We start from the raw sequence: 22865 nt of genomic DNA, 5'->3' as shown, positions 1-22865 counted from the left end.
CTTCGGTGATCCTTCCGTGCATCCGAACAATCATTGGCCCATGAAGCGAACCCTTATCATAGGCGCCCGTAGAATACTATATATTTAGGCTTTATTTTCATTGCTTCGTTTAAATTTCTCTTTAAATTATGCAACAATAGTTTTGGAAAATTTCCGAATATTTCTTCGCATCCTCTCCCTCTCTCTCTCTTAACATTCCACGTATTCCCGACATCACACCGCTAATGCGAAAACGAGAACAAACAAAAAATATCCCAAAAAGAAGTGTAAATGCGTACGAGCGTTGCTTAAATGCTATATAGCCTTGATATGGAACTACACCGAGTAAGTCTAATTTCATCAGCGTATTGAATGCCTCTTTTGCCTGATAATACTTGCTTTTTGCTGTTCTTATTGTGTTGTAACTAGCTTAGCTTCGAAATCATTGTCAATTGCGAAATCAGTTCCTTTAATGAGCAAATTTTGATTCGACGTTCCTCGTTCTAAAGCGCCTTACTTTACACACGGCTTCAGTTTAGCACTAATCGATAGCATCCGCCTGTTGTTTTATTCTCTAGCAAATAAATTTGGCTTTTAGAACCTATCGAAAACGATGAAAATCTACCTAAGATGGTGTCAAGAGACAGGGCAGGAAGTTTGCTTATTCAAAAAGGCTCATAAGACAGTAAAGTAATTTAAAACACGATTTAATTGTAAATGGTCCCTAGAGTTGGCAGAGGACAGGGGTGAGCATGATGATGGTTTTCACGTTTTTTGATCGTAAACATCTAAACAACAGATGAACAAAAACTCGAAATAAATAAGAATAAATAAAGATAAATTACGATTCGGTCCAAACACGTAAAAGAGTACACGCTTACACTAAGCTCTGAGGGCGGATCTGTCGTTGAGATAAAAAAGCGATACAATATAAAGAAAAAGAAAAAGAAAAAAGTGCGACCAGCGACTGTGTCCCTTTAGAGGGCCGTTTCAAGTGCGGCCGCTTTTGCCCGTGAATCGGCGTCCTTCTGCTCAGCATCCTGGTCCCGTGCCATTTGCGGCTTGGCGCTCTTCAGGTCCTTCACCAACCGACCTCGCACGATGGCCGTGTTGTCCGCCGTGGAGAAGCCTGCAAAGGATTTGGCCAGCCGCGGCACTTCGCCCTTCATGAAATTGTTTTCATCCTCCTTCAGGAAGATGTTCTCCTTAAAGCTACTAATGCTAATGTCTTCGACCTCTTCCGCTTCCGAGGTCCCCTTGTCCGGCGCAACACTGGGTTCAGTGGCGGCGGTGGCGTTCCTTTCGAGCGGCGGCAGGATTTCTTCCTCGCTGTTCGCTTCCGGGATGGCGGTGGAAATGACACCGCCGCGCAGACTATTGAACCGCCAGTTTGAGCGGGGGCCACCACCACCACCTCCCTTGCCACCGCCTAGGTTCTTCGTTGGCGACGAATTGCCGTGTTGGGCCGCTCGACGGAAGCTGTACAACTTCGGTGACGCCGACATGTCCAGTATGGTCATGCTGCCCGGTCCCGCACTGTGCCTCGGTGTTGTTCCCGCCTGTTCTCGTTCCATCGGGCGCACCGTAACCGACTCCTTACTTTTCTTCAGCATCTCCACCGCCGACATCTTGGAACCGGGACTGGTATGTGATTTCGTGCCGTGCGCAAGGAGCAGCTTCTTGAAGTCCATCAAACTCGTCTTCGGTGTCCCGAGCCGGTCGGAACACGTCTTCGGCACCTCGATGCTGTTGGACGCCCAGCTGTGCCGTCCACGAACGGAGCCCAACTGCGGTTCGAGCATTTCGCGTGGCGTCGACCGCCCCGAGTGTACCGGGCTGTTGCCCAGTGACCGCACGGCGGACGAAAACAGTTTGTTCTGCAGCTGCGAGCTAACCGACAGGAGCTCGTCCTCCTTCGAGGGGGTGGACGTTTTGAAGGGATTCGTCGTTTGGCAAGGTTTGATCGGGGACAGTTCGCTCTGCTCCGCCAGAATCGATCTCAGACTACGGTCCATCGGTCGGGCCAACTGGCTGCTACGGCCGACGGCAAGGGGCGACGGCTTTGGCTTGTTGGGAACCGCGTACAGGCTGTGCAGATCCGGTGGCAGATTATCCCCGCCGATCGGACTACCCGATGCTTGGCGTGGCGTAGAAAAGCTACCCGTGGCCATCAGAGCCCCCGGGGGTTCGTGGCCCTTCGGAGCGTATGTGGTTCGGGAATAGTTTGGCCGTGGTACGATAGCGCACCGACCATCAACGGTCACCCTGTCCGGGTACCAGTTTCTTAGGCTAGAGCGATCCAACGAGCGAGCACCTGCGAAAGAAGTCAGAGGGCAGACGGAGTTCAGGTGAGCGCTTGATGCGGATTAGCGAAAGGATTGTGGTGTTGTGTTCTCCCTCTACTGTGCAGTTTTGTGCTTCCTTTCTCTTTCTCTCTCTAAGTGCACTCTTCGGGTCCTTTATGACAGGCTTAGAGATAAACTATAAAAAGTATTATCCTAAAATAAGGACCATCTTATGCTAGAAAACTATGCTGATTACAATATCCCTTAAGCAGGAAACCCTGTCTAGGACGAAGAGTTACTAGGGAACTATACAACAAAAGATAAACTCGTTGACTATTGCCTAGAATACTTCTAAAGTACGACGCACAAGCGGAATGAACGATACTCCGGGCAAAGAATTCTGAAACACATAACACAAATGCTTTTCTCATACTTAAAATTTATTATAAAGCAAAAAACACAGAAAAGAAACTCGAACCTAGCGGAAATGTTGGTAAACCCTTAGTTTAGCTTGAAAGTAACTAAACTGCATGAAATGTAAAATATGAAAACGTAACAGAATCGAGCAGCTCACTACCCGCGACCTTCCAATCGAAGTAAACTCCGATGTTTCTCTGTGTTTCCAACAGGACCGTTACCCTTCAAGAGCCTTTGGCTGCCCATCGAAAGCAAAATAAACAAAATACAGAAGCTAGTAACTAAACGTTGAAAAAAGCGAAACTCCGAAAAGAAAGTGTAGAACAGCAGTATGCCCTAGCCCAGCATCCGCACACACATACACACGCACACACAAGCCAACCGAAGTGTGCGGAAGCGTTTTTTGGCACGATTCGGGAGAACAGCTCTCCTGAGGCTCCGCTGGTTACTAGGTTAACACACATGGCTTACTATATACACTGAGTGGATTGCGGTGCGAGTTAGTTTTTGGCACGAGATGAGCATGAATGCGCCGTAATGAATCCCTGAACGGATGTGGCGAGTTCAAAGGGTGCACTTGGGATGAGCAAAATGAGATGTGTGTATCTGGGTGTGTTTGTGTGTGTTTGGGCACCGGAAGAGGGTTGTGGACACTTCTCTACCGGTGGCTGTGGTGCTGCTGGTGAAGATGGAGCCTACTACGATCACGCTTACCTTCGGGGTACGGCTTGAGGGCAGTGCCGCCGCCAGCGTTTACCGTTCGATAGGACGCAACGTTTTGTACGTTTACGTGAGCACCTTTGGGGAAGGCACTAGTAGCACCATCGTCATGGGGAGCACCGCCGTGGTGGTGCAGTGGAGATGAGGTCCTTGCACCGGGTGCAGCATAGGGTGCGAACGAGTGCATGGCGGACAGTTCGCGGGCTTCTCGGTGCGGTGGCTGCTTGGCACTGTTGGGAAGAATCGTCGCGACGAGCGTCTTTTTCGGTGGTTCCACCAGCCCGCTGCCTCCAGCGATTCCTCCGATCGGGACGATTCTATTGCTCGGGGTACCGTACCGTGGCGACACCAGGGGTCTCTTCAGGCTTCGATAACTGCCGGGGACGACCTGCACTTGCTGCTGCTGCTGCTGCCGAGGGTTGCCGCCTCTTGCTGGTGGGTCATTCAACGTCGCGGCCGTCGTTGCGTTTTGCGTATCGACTGTTCCTTGTTTACCACTTCCTTGCGCTTCGCGTACCGAGACGTCCTTTACGCATGGTCCGGGTGCGAACGTTGTGTGCGCCCCCTTCCGTCGCTTCAAGCTGTCAGATGAGAAAATTACTCTCCCGTTCGCATCCAGCTTCACACGCGCAGCCCCCTTCAGCGCAGCGACGGCGGTGGTGGTGGTGCTGCGTGGGGTGTGAATGTCAACAGCGGTCGCGTTGTTGCTTCCTCCACCACCTCCACCGATGCTGCCATTTTGTGCTGCCGTGCTGGTGTTCGGTGTCCGCCCGCCCCTGGCACCGCACTTGTCGTCCAGGTGCATGAAGCTCTCGCTGGTGCTTTCGCACTTGATGTTACACGGCAGCTCGTTGAGCGATACGTACTCCGTTTCTTCGTTCAGATTCCCGGACAGCACCGTCGCCAGATTGCGTCTTAACGTGAGTTCGTTCGGTGTCTTACGACCCTTCGATATCTCGACGTACTCCCCGTCGGGGGGTTCGTTTGGTGGCGCCACCCCAGCCGCCGTCGCCCCGGTGCAGTCTTCCTTCGTGGGAGACTTCTTCAGGTGCGGCAGCGCACCCTTGATCCGGTCGAGCACATTGTTCAGTGGAAGTAGCGATGCCTTGCGGAAGTCCTTCGGTTTCTTTAGCTCGAACGAGCTGGACTCTGGCAGCGATGGGCGCTTGGCTTTGTCGGACGATTTGCTCTTCGCCAATGGCGGCGGGACACCACCGCACGCGCTTCCACCCTGCTGCTCGTCATCGCTGTTCGTCGGAGTGATGATGCACATCGACGGTATGCGGCTGGTGTTGATGGTCGTTTTCACCTTCAACCGTTCCGTGCGTTCCACGCACTCCACATCGGATGATTCCGATTGTTCCGGTTCCGCCGTCGGCGGAAGTTTCGCTTCGCCAGAACCCTTACCAGAGACGGTGTTCCCGTCGGCCACGTCCGGTCGGTTGTTGTTATCCTGGCGCAGCGCCTTGATGACCTCCTTCTGTATCAGCACCCCGTTGCGCTTGATGGTGCCGGTACTGTCCAGGGTGCTACCGAGCGTGCTGCTGGAGTAGCTCCGCTCCAGTGTGCCATTGCTGGCGGTACTGTTGCTGCGGTTCAGCTTCGTCAGGGAGCTCTTGCGTTCCGGAATCTTCGGCAGGCTGGAGCCACTCGCGTTAGCACCGCCGCCATTGGCCGGCTCACATTCGGCCAGCACCGTGCAGATGGTCCCGGCCGAGCTGGTCGTCGTAGAGGTGGATCCCTTCCCGTACAGATCGTACTCGTTTTCCTGCGACACGACCGTCGTGTTGCCGGAGCTGGAGAACGACGTGATGCTGGACAGGGCCGTCGTCGATTGGAGTGGCGTGATCGGTTCCTCTTCCTTCAGCGTCTTCAGCCCCGAATCGACGTGGAACGACGTGTAGTATCCTTCGGTGTCGCACGAGTACACGGAACTCGTTTCGCCACCCTCGTCGTGGTAGTCGAACGTTTGCAGGTCCGGCGTGATGGTGCCCTCGCTCGTGACGCTGCTCGATGCGGACGTGTTGAAGAACCGGCGGCGGCTCACGATCGAACTCGGCGGGGCGCTCGAGCTGACCGGGTTACTGCTGTGGTTCAGCGAGGAGCTGGAAGCGCTCGATTTCGGGTGCGTGTTGGTCGTGATCTCGCTACCGATCGACGTTCGGCCCGACTCCGAGCTGGCGCTCCAATTACCGCTAGACGAGTGCGGCTCGTCCCGGTTCCCGAGCGCGGTTCTGCGCTGCCGCCGCACGGTGGACGTTTCCCGTAGCTTCACCGGATTGATCGAGGCCGGCAGGTACGATGAATTGATCACGCCACTGGAGCTGCGCTCCGACGACGAGTAAGACGGCTTTCGGTCGTGCGAAAGCCGCTTCTCCCGGTCGGAGCCCTTGCGCCGGCCCGTGCTCTGGTGCCGCGCCAGCGTGGTATCGTGGATATTGAAGTCGTCAATATCATGATCCTTCTGATCGCGCGCCTCCCGGTTCATCATCCGTAGCCGGTTGATGCCCCACTGCTTGAGCGAGTTGAAGTGCGACATCTTGTTGAAGCTCTTCGTCCACTCGGCCGAGAACGAGGGCTCCTTGCGCAGCAGATCGCCCGACTTGCTGCGGATCGCCGGCAGCAGGTCACCAAAGTCACCCGCTGGCTGCTGCTGCTGTTGCTGCGTGCTGGCCGCCGACGCCGCCGTCGCTTCCGGTTCCCTGCGGAAGGCAACATAGGTAACGGGTACCGGTTTAGTAGTGCAACGGAAGCGCGCTCCAGTATTTCGAGGCAGTGTCCTTGCCAGTGTCCACCCGCCCGCTCGAAATACTGCAGACGCAGAGGCAATAGTACACGCGCAATAATCTACAACGCGACGATCGATCGCTCGCGGCTCCCCACGCCGCCCCTAAACTCGAACGCTCGAAGATGGAGATGGAGTATGGGCGTTGCGCGGTTTGTTAAACACCAATCAATGAGAGAGAGAGGTTAAAGTACAACGAGAACAACCAAAATCAACAAAAACAAAAGAATAAAGAAAAACCAAAGCGCTAGATGATCACACCGGTGCGGGCCAAACAACATGGAACAACAAAAACACCACACTTCCACGCCCTTTTGGGGAAGAGCCTTGGGAGTACCAACCTTGCAGTGGCGGCCCCTCAGACGGGCGGGGACAGAGAGAGTCCTTTAAGCCGGCAGGCGTCTGCCCGAGTGCTTGCGCCTGATCTACTTTCTTCCCGCGCCCGCGTGTTCGGCGTCTGACAAACGGTAGCGCAAAAATTAACAACACAACTCAGTAAGAGCCCCCTCCGAGCCGAGGGTGCTGGTCCACGATGCGCAAGAATTCTAATCTGTTCTAGAAAGCGAAAGCACAACACACATACCCTTGGCCGATGACCTCGGCAATCTCGCGCTGATCCGTCCCGGCGATCGTGTTGCGTCTTTTGCCCCGCGGCCGCCGTAACCGCGATCGCCTCCGCACCGTGTTGTCCTCTTCCGGTTTGCCGTCCTGGTCCTGGTGGGACTTTTTCGCCCGCCCGCTCATGTAGCACACCAGCGACTTGCGGGTCGAGGACATGCGATCGAACGCCCGGCCGGAAGTGTCGATTTGTATCGTCTCCGCTGGGAACCTGCGCCGGGAGCACGAAACGTGGTTAATTGCTGCACTCGGTTTATGTTTGTGTACGTCTGTACGTACTTTGATGCCAGCACTCGGCACTGTTCGGCCGGCGATGGAAGGAGATGATCGACACGATCATCAGCGCCGCTACTATTCCCAGCGCTGGAGTCACGAACGGCCGTTTCGGACAGGGACGTGATCGCATCGAGGTTTGTCTCGTTGGCTGAGCTGGTGGTGGTGGCCGCTCCTCCGTCGATGTAATCCGACTCCGCGACGACTGTGAGCGCCGCCGGAACGCTCGGTCCGGTTATGTTCGGTTGGACGGACTTGCTAGCGCTATTGGACGTGATTTTCACCGAACAAGCCACACCCGTCGTCACGTCGCCGATCGCCTCCGCCGAGGTCCACTTGCGCAGATCCTGCACGGCCGTAGGCTGTGGATGATGGAAAGTGGTACATAGAATGTTTGCAGAGGAATATTTTCCCCTTTATGGGGCATGTTTGCTCAAAAACGATACGTCAGAAATAAGGCTCGAAAGAAGGGTGTAATTTACGCAATTATTTAATTTGCCTTTAAAATGTTTCACTATCGGCGCAGATGCCTCATCGATTCTCAGCCTGCGTCGAACCACGCTCCGAAGAGCGAAGTCAGCGAGGTCGGTTAGTGCAATCTAATCTCGTTACCGAGGCCACTTGATTCGAAAGCATTTGGGTAATTGCTGCCAGTTGCCTATTTGTTAGGCCTAACAGGCCACACTGGACCAAGGACAGTATGTTGAAAGTATTGTCAATCAAGATTAGTGGTGCGTAGGCAATTCAATAACTTTCTCTTTTGGTCTGAATTTATTGACCTTTGGGGGACTGTCACTTAATATTGTATCGTATGACTACCCTTCTCAGTTTCATATTACTTTTTCCAAGACTGAATGATATTTCTATCATTTTTTGCCCATCAGCTCCTCATTGTGTATCAGTTCGATCTCGTGCGCTGATAATCCATTAGAGAAGGCAAACATTGGGAAAATGGCTGTGAACAGTTTTATCAAATCCGGATACAACTTGGCCGACAAACATCTTGCCGGATAGCTTGCCAAAGGGACGAACTAAAAATTTTAAAGCACCGAGCTTCGAGAGCATCGCAGCCAAACATTGTAGGGCACCGCCGTCTGTTTGCGTCTGAACTTGGTCGATTGTTTGCCCATCGATAACGACACTCGATAAGCGTATGCCGTCGTGTGTGGCTCAAAGTTGTGGCCGCAGTCACAGTGCATCAATCACACCGCCATTCATGCCGATAACGCGGTCACCTGTATCGAGGGGCTGGGACACGTCTGATCAAATTACCACCGCGGGAAACTGATGAAAATCGAAGGAAATGAATCTGTTTGCGGTGTTGCGGTCTCCGGAGCCGGATCTGACCCTGATCTGGGGGGAGTGCTATTACTGGTCCCCGCTGATTTGTCCGTCCCAATTCGTACCCGTCGCCGTAGTAACGCGATACCTACCAGACTGACTTCGATGTCCATGTCGACGTTGTGGGCTCGGGCGGCCCGCCGCTGGCGGCTTAGCACCGGCGTGCAGATGAACGCCTCCGAGCTACTTCCGGCCACGTTGCCCACGATGCGGTCCATCTCGGCGATGGTCGTGACCGGTGTCTTGGCGGCCGCCTCGTACATCTCCCGCAGCGTCTCCGAGCGGGTTGCCACCGTGAACAGCGAGGTCTCCACATGGTACGTCTTCCTGTAGTGGCCCTTGATCTGAACGAACGCATCGAGGTCACTCTCCGCTGTGTGTGCGGCGCCGTCGTGACAATTAAGGCGTGAAACGAAAGAAACAGAGCGGCAGCACGAAAAAATGGAAACAAATTAGTGACCGCTTCGACGAGTTCCCGAGTGAGCCAAGCCACCGCTACCCCGTGGTGGTGGTGCTGATAGACTAACGAAGCCACGGCACCAATCGGAATGCTAATTTGCTTTTACTTTTATCGCGATCACACACCTTGGACCCGCGAGCGTTGGTTTTGAACGGAGACGGCTACAAATTAACGCCGAGCCTTGGCGATCGAAACAGGGCAGACCTTGGCTTGGTTTTATCTCTCCCAAGTGGTGTGTGTGTTTAGATAGGGACAGAATAGGGGTTGGGTCACCATTTAAAAACTATAAACCCGCAGCCCAATGGCCACTACAGGGCTCTACAGAGATAAAGCGTGGCGATCGCGGTGGGCTCGTTGGGCGTTTAGCGGTTCCTGGGGGGTTATACCTCCTCCGAGTCCGATTAGGCAAACGATGCTGCGTTGCCTTGGACCACCGGTGAGTGTTTGTGACAATCCGGCAAGCAGGTGCTGGATCTTCGTCACACTCGACGAAAGTGAAGCGCTGCATTTCCGCCTTTAGCACCGCATGGGGTAAAGCGCAGCGTGGCGTGTGATTGATTGCAGCAAAGGCGCGCGCTCACATCGCACGTTACGCACCACAGCCGGCCGGTGTTCTAGATACGCGGCGTGGCCATGTTGTTCCTTCGACCCGAACCATCGCTCTATTGTTGTCTGTAGCCAGAATGCCAAATTTAATTGCTCTTCCGTCATTGTCAGCCCTCGTGAGGTGCGCACAGTGGGAAGATCGAGCGGCATGGCCGAGGGTCATGAGGTGTGTCGACCATTTCACACCCCGAACACGGAGAGGAAGTCCTGAGATCGGGGTCCCCGGCAACCAGGGGTTTTAAAAGCCAGCCATCTCAGGGTCCTCTCGCTCTCGCTTCTTTCGACCGGGTGGTAGGATTTAAATAACAACCGGCTTTCATTTGGGCGAACCACAGAAAACGCACAGCCTGAATGCAAAAAAACACAAAACGGACGCATTAATGGAAATGAAGCACATCTGCCCGCAAGGGTTGCGTCCGACGGATGTCGGACTGAACAACGGCGCTACACGGGTTTTGCAGTGCGACCCAAAACCGGTGAGCTCATTCCATATGCCGGCTGTGTTCTCGGTGCTAGCTGGCTGGTTGTTCGCTAGTTCTCGCGCAGGTAACACGCGGACCACCGTAGAACGCCAATGCGGCGCGCAAGGGAAGCCACGGCAGAAGCCAAAGAGGACCATAAAATGATTCAGACCGAGGAACGCCGCGGATGCGCGCGCGTGCTTTACGTGCTCCGCACGCTATTCCCGGAATGTAAGGGAAGACTCTGGTCTGCGGCTGCTGCTGCGCGTATGCAGCAGTGCGTGTCAATCATCAAAAAACCCGGCCCGTATTTGGTTGTATTAGAAACTACCTTTCTTAAAATAAAATCTTCCCGCCTGGCTAACACATGGGCTGAAAAGTCTCGAGTCTAAGAAAAAGAAAGCGCTTTTATTGTTTTACAAAATTGAATCTGTTCATCAACGTGGCCTCCATCAAGAGCGACACACCATCATTCCAGCGCCGTTCTCCCATTTCAATGCCATGTAGGAACTTTCGTGAGCTTCCTTATTTTTATTTCGAGATCGGGAGATGTAATTCGTTAACGCGCTCGTTGGTGGTGAGCATGCGTTTGATGAGTCACGTCCGAACGGCTCGGACGTCGCGGAGAAAGGGCTTTTACAACTCTTGAAATCCGCGGTGAAAATTTTCTATGTCTACTAGACCTGCTGCTAGTATCGCGTCTGCTAGAATTCATATTTGAGCTGCTCGAATAATAAGGCCTACGTAGCCTGGTCGACTATTTAAAAAAATGACCGTTACTGGTGAGGTCGCTACAGCCATTTTGGTGGAATGATTTATGTTTTTTGCTTCAACGATAATCTCTCATTCGAGCGAAATTTCTTACGAAATGTGGGAGCTATCTGAAGATCAACTCATCCATTGTCATATATCGACGCAGAAGCTTCGGTTTGTAACGTTTAAATATAACCAAATACTACTCACAATCATCGGCAGGTTCTTGTATTTGGTTAACATGCAACATAAGGCCATCGCGTTCTTTTGATATCTTTACAACGTCGACTAACTAGAAGAACTTTACCTTTCGATCGTTCAAAACGATTTTGTAGATTTTCTTATGTTTTCTGGTCTCATTTGGACGTAGTTATAACACGTTTCCATACATCGCTTCGATTGAATGGTATTTTTCCCATCCAGAAGGAGTGTAAAATTATAACACGAAATTAGTATTGATTAATTGTTTTGAAAACAACGAAAATAATGGTCACTCTTAGCACAATAACTCGAGATCTTATGAGTAGAATATCATGAATAAGACTAGCGCCATCTATGTGTTAGGCGCTGGACTTTTCAGCCCATTGTAGATTAGAGGAATGTCACTTAAGCCTCGCAAAGCCTTCTATGATGTTCTCGAAAACGTTACTTGAATTATTAGATGGGGTTAGCCGGGAGCTGTCCATTACAAGACGCACTGAACGCTCAACGCACACCGATACAAAGCACTAAAAATGCGTTAAAACTTTGTGTGTACACCTAATTAACGCAAACTCTGCTGATGAACCTCCCTTCCAAACAACCCGGCGGTGGTGGCCAAGGGTCACGTTCCACAATCCGGACCCCGATCGAGTAAAACCGGCACGCATCGGCACATTTTTGTAATCCACCTCACTCGCAACATGATGATTCACGCTCCCGATCGACCGAACCGGTGCTTTGTTTGTAAACCGTTTGTGTGGAAAACAATCGTAACGTTGTTATGAAAAACGATCGAAAAGATGCCTCGTCAATTGAAACGAAACGCCCCGCATAATGCTCGCTGGCATCGCTCTAACACGATGACGCGTTCCCATGTGTTCCCCTAAACGGAACCCCTTCCTTCGGGTGGGCTGATTTATGAAACTTATTCCGGCGATCGAAACAGTTGCCCGAACCTTCCCCAGCCACTGAGAAACATAATTAAGCGTGAGCTGCCTGCTGGTGGTTTAATGTTAAAAAAAAACTGCTGGCCAAGGCCGCAATGGCCGTCGTGAAAGGAACCACCACTACAAAGCTACAGACGGGAGTCGCCAACGGAGTACGTACTTGCGCGGCAGCAATTAACTTGGAAAACACTTCGGGAAAATGCGTCGGAATGCGCGTCGGAGCCGGCGTGTGACAACGGTGCGCTCGGCCAGCCAGCCGCTTCGAGGCTCCTAAAAGTTGGTGCCAAGAAGCGCGAGAAGAAATGATGAAGAAAACCCGCCCCTAAGGCAGCGCCGCAGGCTCCGGCTGCCTAGACCCAAAGGCCTTAGCCCTTAAAAGGCTACGGGCCCCGTCGCGCAGACGAAGAAGGCGAACGAAGGAACCGAAGCACCGAAAGAGTGGTTTATCTGTTTCCGGGATTTATGTTAGAGCGTGCGCGGTGGTAATGGAATCTGGCAGCACCCGGCCGGCGGTGAGATTGCGTCACACGCATCGTGGGTCCTCTCGCTCTGCCTCCAGCATCTTCCAGCGCCGAGCGAGAGCGACCTTCTCCAGAAGTATATCTGGTTTTCCGACTGGCGACGGCCGTTCGCTTGTGTTGGTCCCGCAAACGATCGGAGTAATGAGTTATTGATTTAAACTCCACCCGCTTGATTGATGGCCCAACACTGGCGGGGAGCCCCATCTGGCGGCGGGCCCCTTCCGGGCGGGCGGGTTAAGTGGGTTCTCGGCTCGCTTTGGGCCAATACACTTACGGACTGGGACTTGCTTCGGATCGGACTGGTCCACCTTCTGCGACAGCCGATCGATGCGCTGCTTGATGCCGAGCGATCGCTCGTTAACGCTCGACAGCTCCTGGTGGAGCTCGGTGAAGATCTGGTTCGAGATGAAGACGAGCGAGGCGAGCTGCCGGAGCGCGTTGCTGAGCGTGATGTTGGTCAGCGCCTCGAACTCGTTGTCCGCGACCGGGATGGCCGGGGATGGCGTCGCCAGTTGCGCCACCGTCGGCGACGACCGGGCGACGTACTTGGGGGTTACGACACGCTGCACGAACGGCATTTTGCCTCATGGTTTTCACTTGGGTGGTCGCTACCTGGAACCCTCTGCGAGGGAGTCACGCACACACTGAGACGGCAGCGATCACTCTCCGAATCTTTCCTTCGCACGATCTTTTTCGCTAACTTTCGCCTCGATCTTCAAGGCGATGCTACCTTGGCGTCGGCCACAACAGGTATGCGGGGGGGTGTTGTGTGGGGCGCCCGTTCACTCACTCGCCGCCCGCCCGATGCTGCATTCTTTGGTCGGAAAGGGCTGCCGCCGTTCTCACACCTCACACACTCTTCCGACACCGACCGATCGGGGAACGGGATCAGCGTTTCGGGGGCAAGATCAGCGTTTCATCTTCCCTTCCCCGGGAACCGTGTTCCGTGTGTCCGTTGCCTGTCCAGAGCGATCGCACAGCACAACACACAACCGACGCACATTCGGCCGCGGCACCCAACACACTGAAGAGCGCGACCGAAAACGCATTTACCGCGAGTGTTCACGGTGCACCGTGGGGAATTGGTATGTGAAAGGTGGACATATTTGATTTTAGGCCCTATGAATCTATGGCCATTTTTTTCAACGTTCAACGAATGCTTATTAGTCAATTTCTACATCCAAACTTAAATAGAAATTAGCCAACAGATTTAGCACATGATCAATCGCGATATCATCATTAACGTTTTCCTCTCCGATAAAAAGAATATTTAACTACAATATATCAGGAAAACTAAGTTTATGATCGCTGCCTATAATCCAATGAAATAGAACTAATTTTTGGGTCACTGCTACGTATTGCCCGCATGAAAGTATCTTCTGAATTGTTCTTGCGCATGTTGCTTTATCTTTTCTAAAAAATTTATCCCGGCATTAACTTCTATCTGACAACTGAACCTTTCTATCAAAATCAATTACCGAAGCAGAACTGTGCCGAATCGCGTTAAAGTAGCTGATAAAAGTTATTTTAAAGAGCCATTTTTATCACTCTTTTGACTTTGACAGATAAATTCTAAATGGAAGGCTAAAAATTCGGATTTGCCATAGATGACTTATCTATTTTCGGTCAATATAACTAACAACCACAGTTTTCAAAGTAGACTTATGACCGCCTTTTTCCCATAGTGCGATGGCGCGACCGACGCGGCCACACTCACACAAACAGAGCCGCCGCTCAGTCGGTGAGCGCGGGCGCGGTTCGCTCTCTCTCTCTCTCTCTCTCTCGGACTGCGCGGAAGCTGCGCTGACAGATCGCTCTCGAAGTTGTTGTCGTCGGAGAAGAAGTCGGAGGCCGGAAGGAAAAAGAAAACCGTGGAACGCACGCGTTCTTCGCCGTTGCTAAGACCACCGACCACCGGAGGTCGGCCACCGGCCGGATGTCCGTTTTCTTCCCCCGTAACGCCGTTCGCTCGTGTCTGTAAGCGATTTAGGACCCGCCAGGCCACGGATTGTCACCGGAACCGTAGCAGATGTTGCGACTCGCTCTCGGGCCCCGGGAAACCGGGAACTGGAAAAACTGGACCCCGACGAGCGTACGGACCCCTCCAGTGTGTGAGTGTAACGAAGAACTGCTCACCTACACCACGAAGCAGACGGCGGAACGTACGTAACACATCGTTCAATAAGTCCCGGGACTAACTATGAAAACAACATTTTATCGGCAAAATTCTTCAACATAGTCTCCTTCAAGTGTAATACAATCATTCCAACGCTTCTCTAACTTTCCAATGCCATGTTTGTGGAACGATTCAAAACGAGCCTCAGTAGCAGCGATCACCTCCTCATTCGAGCCAAATCTTCCTCCCAGGAGCATCTTTTTGTGATCCGCAAAAAGCCAGTAGTCGCTGGGGGGCTAGATGAGATACGAGATACGTATGGAGGATGAGAAGGCAGTTGGAAGCCTAATTCGTTGAATTTGGTCATCGTTTTGATTTGTGATCGTTTGTTCCATGGTGAGCAAACGCGGCAGCCATTTGGAGACAACCTTTTTCATAGCCAAATTTTTGGTGCAAAATAGTAAATGCACTACCAGTTGATATGTTCACCATCTTAGCTATCTCGCGCACTTTCATTTCGCGATCACCCATCACGATTTTCAATACTTGCTTGGTGTTTTCGGGAGTTAGTGCCTCATTTGGCCGACCCGAACGTTCCGCATCAATTGTATCAGCACGACCCTTTCTCAAGTCTGCATGACAAATGGTTGTTTTCGACGGACAATGTTTTGTCAACAAATAGAACTCGTTTTGGTCCAGCTTTTCACGATTGCAAAATTAGTGTCACCATGGTACTTCTGAACCTTGGTATGTAAATAGCATTATTGGCGTCATATTTACGTTAGTCCCGGGACTTATTGAACGATGTGTTATGTATGGGTCTTCGAGGCCCTTCGAGGAACGGCTTACTGCCGTGTGCGTGCATGTGTGTGTTACGTGCCGTTACATGCGGCCATGGCACGGAAAGGGGTTGCCACCGACCAGCACAAGCGATCAATGGACTAGACCCGTTTGGCGGCGTCCCAGCCAGCCGTTGACACATTCCCACAGCCGGGGACGCGGCCCATAAGGCGGCCCACGAAGCCAGCATAGTGCGCCAGCAAGGTCCCTTTCTCGCTCCTTCGCATGGCTACGGCTGCCCACGCACGGTGCCAATGATCGATGGGGAAGCGCAGGAGGGCGCCCACCGACCGCGCTCCGGCACCATTCATTCCGGGCCGGGCCGGGCCAGGGGCAGGTCACAAAACTGTTACTTTTTCTTCGCCCTCGTCCCTTCTTCACGAATTTCCCTCGGCGGGCGGAAGGCAGACCGGCCGGCCCCGGCACTACCGCGCTCAGCTGTGACCAGCGGCAGCAACGGTCCGTGTCCGCTGCATTCGGAGCCACCTGCGGGCTGTGTTTTATGCTCCGTTGTTTTTATGGCCCGGCGCGGACGTTATGCTTCGCGGCTGAAGGACGCCACACGCAACCGTCGGCCGTGTTGTGGGCGTTGGCCGACGCCGGTGCTGCGGTGGGCATTTCGGTGCGCTTGGACTCGGAGTCGCCGCCAACGATTAGGATACCCCCAAACGCCGGGGTCCGTTGGCTGGTGAACGGGCGTCGCAATTGACGCAGACACTCTCCGTAAGGGTGGTCAATAAGTTTGGTGGTCTGGACATCGCCGGACATTCAGTTGTAATACTAGACGCCACGCCATGATTTTTTTTTTCGTAGATCTGATCAGGGTTTCGAATGGACACTGGCAAGGGCTGATTGTAGGAGTCTCTATAATAATACATCATCAACAACAACGGTAAGGATAAATAGGTCCTTCTAAGATTAAAAAAAACAACGGCAAGGGCTGATGATGCGCCAAGCCTTTCGTTAACTGTTTCTCTTGTTAAAGATATATCTTTTTTATATTGAACCGATCCATTATTCCATTATTCCATTATTCAATCTTCCAGTATGGGACTAATACACAATCATCTCAGGATTGTCTTTTGACAATTGGAGAAGAAATTGTTAAAAAGGATGGCCTTTCCAAGAAAAGGGCTCTCCATCGGCCTCCATCTTTGCTGTGGGTTCAACCAATACTGAGGCGGCAAAACACTTCAAGAATATGTTATTGTTACAATCTCAACTCTCTCACACTGTTTAGCGTAATCCGATCGCACAGATCATTAAAGCGATCTGTTCCGAACACGTTATCGCAATTGGCCTACTAGTTATGGGTTGCGTGACGTGAGTGGAACCATCACCGGTTCTAGATTGACCAGGTCGGGCTTCACATGCTCACGGCTGCTGGTTCCAAAACCACATCCTTCCGACCGATCGATCGGTATCACTCGATACGGAACGTGCAGCTGTCGGACGGGTACCGTTTCTCTGTTTCGACGGTTACCCGAATATTCATTAACGAAAAGCCGACCCCAAAAACGGTCGTGTCCACCCTGAAAGCCCTCAACTGTCTGGCATCGGCATCGGCCAAGGGGGAACGTGCCTGGCTTCATAAACACACCCCGACCTTTTGGGGCGTTTTAAACTGTAATCATGCCATTTCGTAGTCGAACACAGGGAAGGCAAGTCCCGAACACGGTTCCTTACACGCCCTCGCTGTGGCGGCACGGTTTTCAAGTCTTCTCGTCTTGGGTGCGTCGGGATTTCGGTGCCCTAAACGCGGGCCCTCAGCGTGTGGCTTCACTCGCCGCGACTAGAGGGACTAATCTTTTAAACGGGATGGCCCTCAAATGTAACCGACTCGACTGATACCGTGCATAGTCTCAGACGATAACACAATCTTCGACGGCAACTCCGTGATAGAGTCGACTCCCAACACCTTGCGACGGCCCTGAGCCGGGCCGATAAGTGCCACAGAAATCAACCTTTTTTTTAACGATGGGAGAATATTCGGTCCGCTCAGCACGCCATCGGTGTCAAATTTCACAGCCCGAGCGAGCCCCTGCCTCGTTCATACCTGTGCCCTCTGTTGGCCACCTACCATTCCCAAGGCCCAACCTGGGTGAGGCTGGAAAAACCCACCACTTGCCGGCGGATGCCGCTGCTTACCTGTCTGCCCGGTTCGTGCGGTGCCTTCTCAGTCTTCGGATGGGCCACCCCGGGAAGTGCCATCTTCATTGCCATTGTTTCCGGATCTGCGGCACCGGATATCCGCACCGCATGCGTGTCGAGTCCTCTGGGATGCGCAGTCGATTGTCCTTTCGCTCCTCGACGATCGGCGAACACCGGAAAGCCACGAGACCGAGACAGTTTTTTTTTGTCAACCAAGCAAACATGTTTATTCAGCTAAATATTGTAAATACGCATCGTTACAGGGGAGGATGTTGTCGAGCTGTGAGTTGTGAGTTGAGAAAAAACGGACAGAAGAAGAGGGCACAGAGGCGGCCCAACCGAACCGAAAGTAGAGAAAAACCAGGGGCCGACCGATAGTGTGACACTGTTTCGCGTGAAATGCACGATTTATGAGCCTTGTTCGCTTATGCTGCCTCCCTCTGGTGCTCGGTATGCTCTCTGGTATGCTGGGATCGGGGGTGTGGGTTTTTACGGTTATCATTATCCTTTACTGTGTTTATTATTATTTGACGATGATTTGCTCCTCTTCGCTTCCGATAGGAATTGTGACTGATTTTTTGGGCGGCATTGGGTAGATTACATAGACCGATAGTTCGTGTTTTGTTCTACTGCGTCCGGTGCCCGGTGCGTGCGTTGGCTGTCTCCCTCTCTCGCTCTCCCTCTCTCCCACGCTCTAGCGTTCTGCTGGACCACCACCCCCAGGGTCCTAATGAAGCACCAGCGTGCTGCTCAGTGTCCATCGCACGCCTCAAGTAACCCTTCGGTAAACAACATTCCGGAAGGGGTTGGGATCCGGCACCTCACAGCCCGCACACTCCCGCGCACGTCGCCACAGATGTGATTGTATCTCTCGGAGGGAAAAGTTCACGCGTGAGCTCACGCATCGCACAAGCGCAAGGATTGGCGCGCTCTCGGGCTCTTCTTCATCTCGAGCCCTCTCTCCTCTCGAAGTCCTAACAACGCCAAACACGCAAAGGTAACGCAACAGAGACAGCGATAGAGAGGTATGCGCACTAGCTGTGAGTTAACACGGGCGAACACGTGGCGGACAGAGCACGTGCTTGCTAACGTAACGTAACGTAACGCGGTAACGGTAACGCGATCGAGATGGCTGCAAGGCTCCAACGCGCTGCGCTCTGCAGTCGTTCGCTCTCTCTCTCTCTCTCTCTCTCTCTCTCTCTCTCTCGCTCTGCTAATCGGTCCTGGGCAGTTCGACGGTGGCCGTGATGTCTCGACTCGTTCTTAATCCTTACCAACGATCTGCCCAGCCCACTTGCGAGTCTCCTAATTCGTGGGATTCGTTCCTTCGAACGGTCTAGTTATTCCCGCTCTTTTCTCTCTCTCTCTCTCTCGTTTTGAGTGTGTAGTTCATATAATTTATCACATTTGCGTGCTGTGCCCTTCCCTGGGAAGTTCTGGGACGACGACTGGGTCGAACAGGGTTAGAGGCCGGCCACCACCACCCGCGTTGAAGCAAACGCTCGAAAAGGATTCTTCGGGTGATTGCTTCCATACTGCTGGCCTCCGTCTGGTCCGGCTGCTGCTCCGGCGGCTGCTCCGACTCTGCCTGTCTGCCGGTGCCGGAACGCACATCGGACGCTCGTCGGGGCGGGTTTCGGTGGGTAAAATGGGTGGTGGTGGGCGGTCCATCTTCTTTTTTTCTGATTGCTGTTGCTGATCTCCCGTTTCCCAGTTCCCTTCTCGCGCTTGGCGTGCCAATAGAATCGATCGAACTAATATTATAAATATGGCCCACACTTGGCTGCATTGGGGGTGTACAATGGCTATAATATGAAGCGCTGCGCAGGTTGTTCTGCACTCAACATCCTTTCTCATCCTCGCGTCCGCTGGCCGTTGTGTCTATCGTGTGTATGAGTGTAGTGAGTGTCTACCAAACTCTGGAGCGTTCGGAGTGGTCACTTCCTGCCGGCTCCTACACACGTCAGCTCCGGCAGCTTCCTGCCACGCGATATCTGATATCCCTGTGGGATCGGGTGTATAGTAGGTGTGATTAGAGTAGAGTCTGTCACATATGGGTGTTACCCGATGCCATCCAAGTGGCACGTGGGTTGATGTGTCTGTGTTTCTATATTTGTTTCCGGTTCTCCGCGCGCATCGATCCCGCGGTACGATAAGCAAAACTTAAGCACAACGACACAACAATGCGTATGTACAGTTTGTTTCCCCGGCGAGGGGCTAACTTCCTCGCGTAACACTCTTTAGTTAGCCCGCTCTGGCCCTCGTATGGGCCTAACCCTACCCCTAACCCGAGGCTCTAGGCTCAAGACGTAGCGATTCAATCTAGATTCGGTCAATGGGCGATTCCGGGCTGGGCCTGGGAAGGATCGCCCTCTCCTACTCGGAGCTAAACCTGCGCGTACCTAGTGGACTAACCGAACTAAAGCGCGATCTGTGGAAATCTAGACCAAGCTAAACCAGCTCTACAACAGCTGTGTGGCTGGCTGGCTCCGCGGCCCACCCCAGCACCACCATGGAAAGCGTAACAAGAAGGGCAGAAGCTAAGTAGCTAATGTTGGCTGGCGGTTGGTTCGGTGTGCTCGGCTGGTTACGTCGGCAGAGGATTGACCTCGGCACCGTAGTACGTAAGGCATCGATCCGCCGGTTGGGCCCTCAATCGATAGAGTCCTGGTGTTACATGGACCGTGCCCATTGGCTCCGCCGGATAAGCTGACAATGTTTTCTTCGCACACCCCCATACACACGCTACGCTATAGTTATGATATTAGTGGGTAGGTAATAGTATCATTAGCGGGGGTGGCTGTTGCGCAAAACCTAATGGGGCGAAATTGGCAAACACACGGTTCGCTGCACCTCCTACAGCTACCTACTTCCCGGACAGTGGTTTCGCGCTGCCGCCTACTGGCCGCTACTTTCTTTCCCGGGCCGAGGCCGAGGCCACTACACCAACCTATCTATCTGAGCGCCTCGCCTCGATTCATCACGTCCGCCCAACACGGAGGGAAATGGAGGGGGAACGGGAAGGGTGAAAGCTTTCGGACCGATAAGAAGTGGTAAATGCTGCTGTGTCCAAAAACAAAATGTGCCGAACGAACACGTCAAGCGACGATGATACGTGTTACAAGCGTTACCACCGGTAACGTTCGCAGCTTCGCGTTACGGAGCGTTAACGGGGAGCGATTCGGAAACGGGTCTCGAAACGTGTGTGTTTAGTTGTGCCTTTTTGGGGGTTTCCCATCGTCTGCGCCGGAAGTGGACAAAAGCGCCCACCAGGGCCACAGTCCCAGCTAACGCTTCGTAACTACTCGCTAACGCTTCCGAGTGGGCAACGCAGAAAAAAAAACGCTACACAGCAGCAGACGGAAGCGTGGCGGAAGTGAGGGTCAGGGACGAAGGGAATGGAAATAGGCTTCGGTGTGCTCCGGTGCACGACCCGCTCCGCTCTACACTCTACGGTTGCAGTTGAATAACATTTACGATTATGCTGATCTCTGGTTAAAGTATGGGAAGAATGCGCTGTTCGCGGGACCTCGTGTCCTCGACGGGGGGAGGCCACTGTTGTGCGCACGCACGCGCACGCACACATACACGCACAATCACGATCATACAGGCGGCGGCGAGGGCGCACCGCCTCACGCTCCTAAGTATTGGTTTCTATCTACGTTATTGTTATCCACGAATATCTGTGTGCTGTGTTTCGGGCTTTGCTCGGGGATCCCACGGATCCTTATCCGCTCTCCGAGACCGAGGTCCCAGTGGATCTGTTGCAACCCTTGCCAATATCCTGTGTGGTGGTTCTGTGGTGTATCATTCGTGTTTGTGCGGTGTTGCTGCTGGTGTGTGCCTTTGTGTGGTGTGTTTGCTCCGTCGCCTGCTACGTTTACTGTCCCGTGCTGGACCATATATATCTATGTATATATATATGTATAGTTTTGTGTATATATTTTTGTTTTTACTTGCTTTGTATCAAAGTTGCCTGCCACCGTCTAAGATGGCCGCCATCGGTCCGTCCCGTCCCGTCCGGTGGTCGAAAGGTGGTTTCCAAAAGTTGGAACATTTGTGTGCGTGTCTGTGTGACTGTGTGTGTCTGAACTTTTGTGTGCTTCGCTTCCACTCCGGTTCGCCCCGCTCGGCATTAGGTTAGGTTAGGTTAGGTTAGTTTAGTAGTTCTCTAAGTGTTCCTCTCAAAATTTGTAGTTTGTAGTTTGGTTTCGGTTATTCGATTTTCATCCCCCGGGTTTTTGGGCCATTTTGCTGCCTGTTTTGGTTTTGCTGTATTGGTCTTTTGGATTTCGCTTTTGTTTCGTTTCGTTTCGTGTAAATGATCCTTTTCACGATCCTGCGTGTCCCGTGTGTGGCGTGCTTCTACTGCGGTGAGGTGACCGTGTCTCTGAGTGAACGCAAAACAAAACAATTCGAACGGTTGTCAATCATGTAAATATGCTTGCTCTGTGCAAAAATAGTATCCTTCGTCGAGCGCACTTCCGGCCATTTGGTATGGCCGCAATACGTTTTGTTACGTGTAGAGCTAGGTGGGACATTTCATCAATGTTTTCTTTCTCGCGCTTCCTTTGTGGGTCTGTTTGCTTTGTCTTTCGCCTACCGATTTTATGTTTCTCTCTCTCTCTCTCTGTTTTCGGGAGACTTTCTGGCGGAAGAAACGGAACCGTTTTGAAGGGACGGGGGGGGCAAAAATCGAAAAACGCTCGAAGCCATGTGCAATGAGGTGATAAACTGGAAGGTCCTTATGGAATGATATGAAGCATTGATTTCTTTCGCCTCCGGTACATCGTTTTCTTTGGGTCCCTAGCTACACGGAAGGCTCCTCTCCGACGCGCCGCCAGCGCGGGAGCTCCCGGAGCTCGAGCTCGGAAGAAGCAACGGAATCGCGCACTTGGCCACACTCGTCCTAACATGCAATAACGATAAACGGCTGCTGTGGCCGCTAATGGCTGCCAATGAAGTAGTTTGTTTGCGTCACTGCGGCTTGCGAGAGCGCGAATAAATCCACCGCACCTTGCTGCCGGAGATGCTGCCACTTGCGTGTGGATAGCTTCCACGTTCTCGGGGCCTCGGGGCCCCGGGCCGGACTGCGCATGTGGTGGCGAGTCGATGCTTTTAAATTTTCCCCCTAATTTTAGTGCCCATTAAACGCCGTTGGCTGGCGTTGGCCGGTGGACCCCTAATGATATGGAGCAGCGGCGCGGCAGCATCTCCCGCGCAAGAGCAAGAGGTGACGCAATACCCACGCTAAAGAAGCAGTACATTGGCAACGAAACGGAAAAGGCCATGTTCCCCCATAAAACTCGCCCTGCATAAGCGCCCCCTCCGCCGTGGAGTGGAGCGCTACACATTCGATTCGATCCGGAGCGAGTTTTATTTCTGGTGATT

The 22865-nt window shown here is 52.7% G+C and overlaps 1 protein-coding gene across 1 annotated transcript; it reads right to left on the bottom strand.

Moving 5' to 3' along the window:
- Positions 1-141: 141 nt before the first annotated feature.
- LOC131210071 (serine-rich adhesin for platelets) lies at positions 142-12945 on the bottom strand. Its single transcript, XM_058203266.1, has 6 exons — positions 12642-12945; positions 8511-8791; positions 7084-7439; positions 6770-7015; positions 3396-6103; positions 142-2293 (listed from the first exon to the last, which is right to left on the bottom strand). Exons 1-6 carry the CDS (start codon positions 12943-12945, stop codon positions 957-959), a joined length of 5232 nt encoding a protein of 1743 aa, XP_058059249.1. The 3' UTR covers positions 142-956.
- Between the last annotated feature and the right edge of the window lie 9920 nt (positions 12946-22865).

The sequence above is a fragment of the Anopheles bellator genome, chromosome 2 (assembly GCF_943735745.2).
Source record: "Anopheles bellator chromosome 2, idAnoBellAS_SP24_06.2, whole genome shotgun sequence".
Classification (NCBI taxonomy): domain Eukaryota; kingdom Metazoa; phylum Arthropoda; class Insecta; order Diptera; family Culicidae; genus Anopheles; species Anopheles bellator.
The sequence above is the reverse complement of the archived record's forward strand: the minus strand, read 5'-3'. Positions and strand labels throughout refer to the sequence as shown.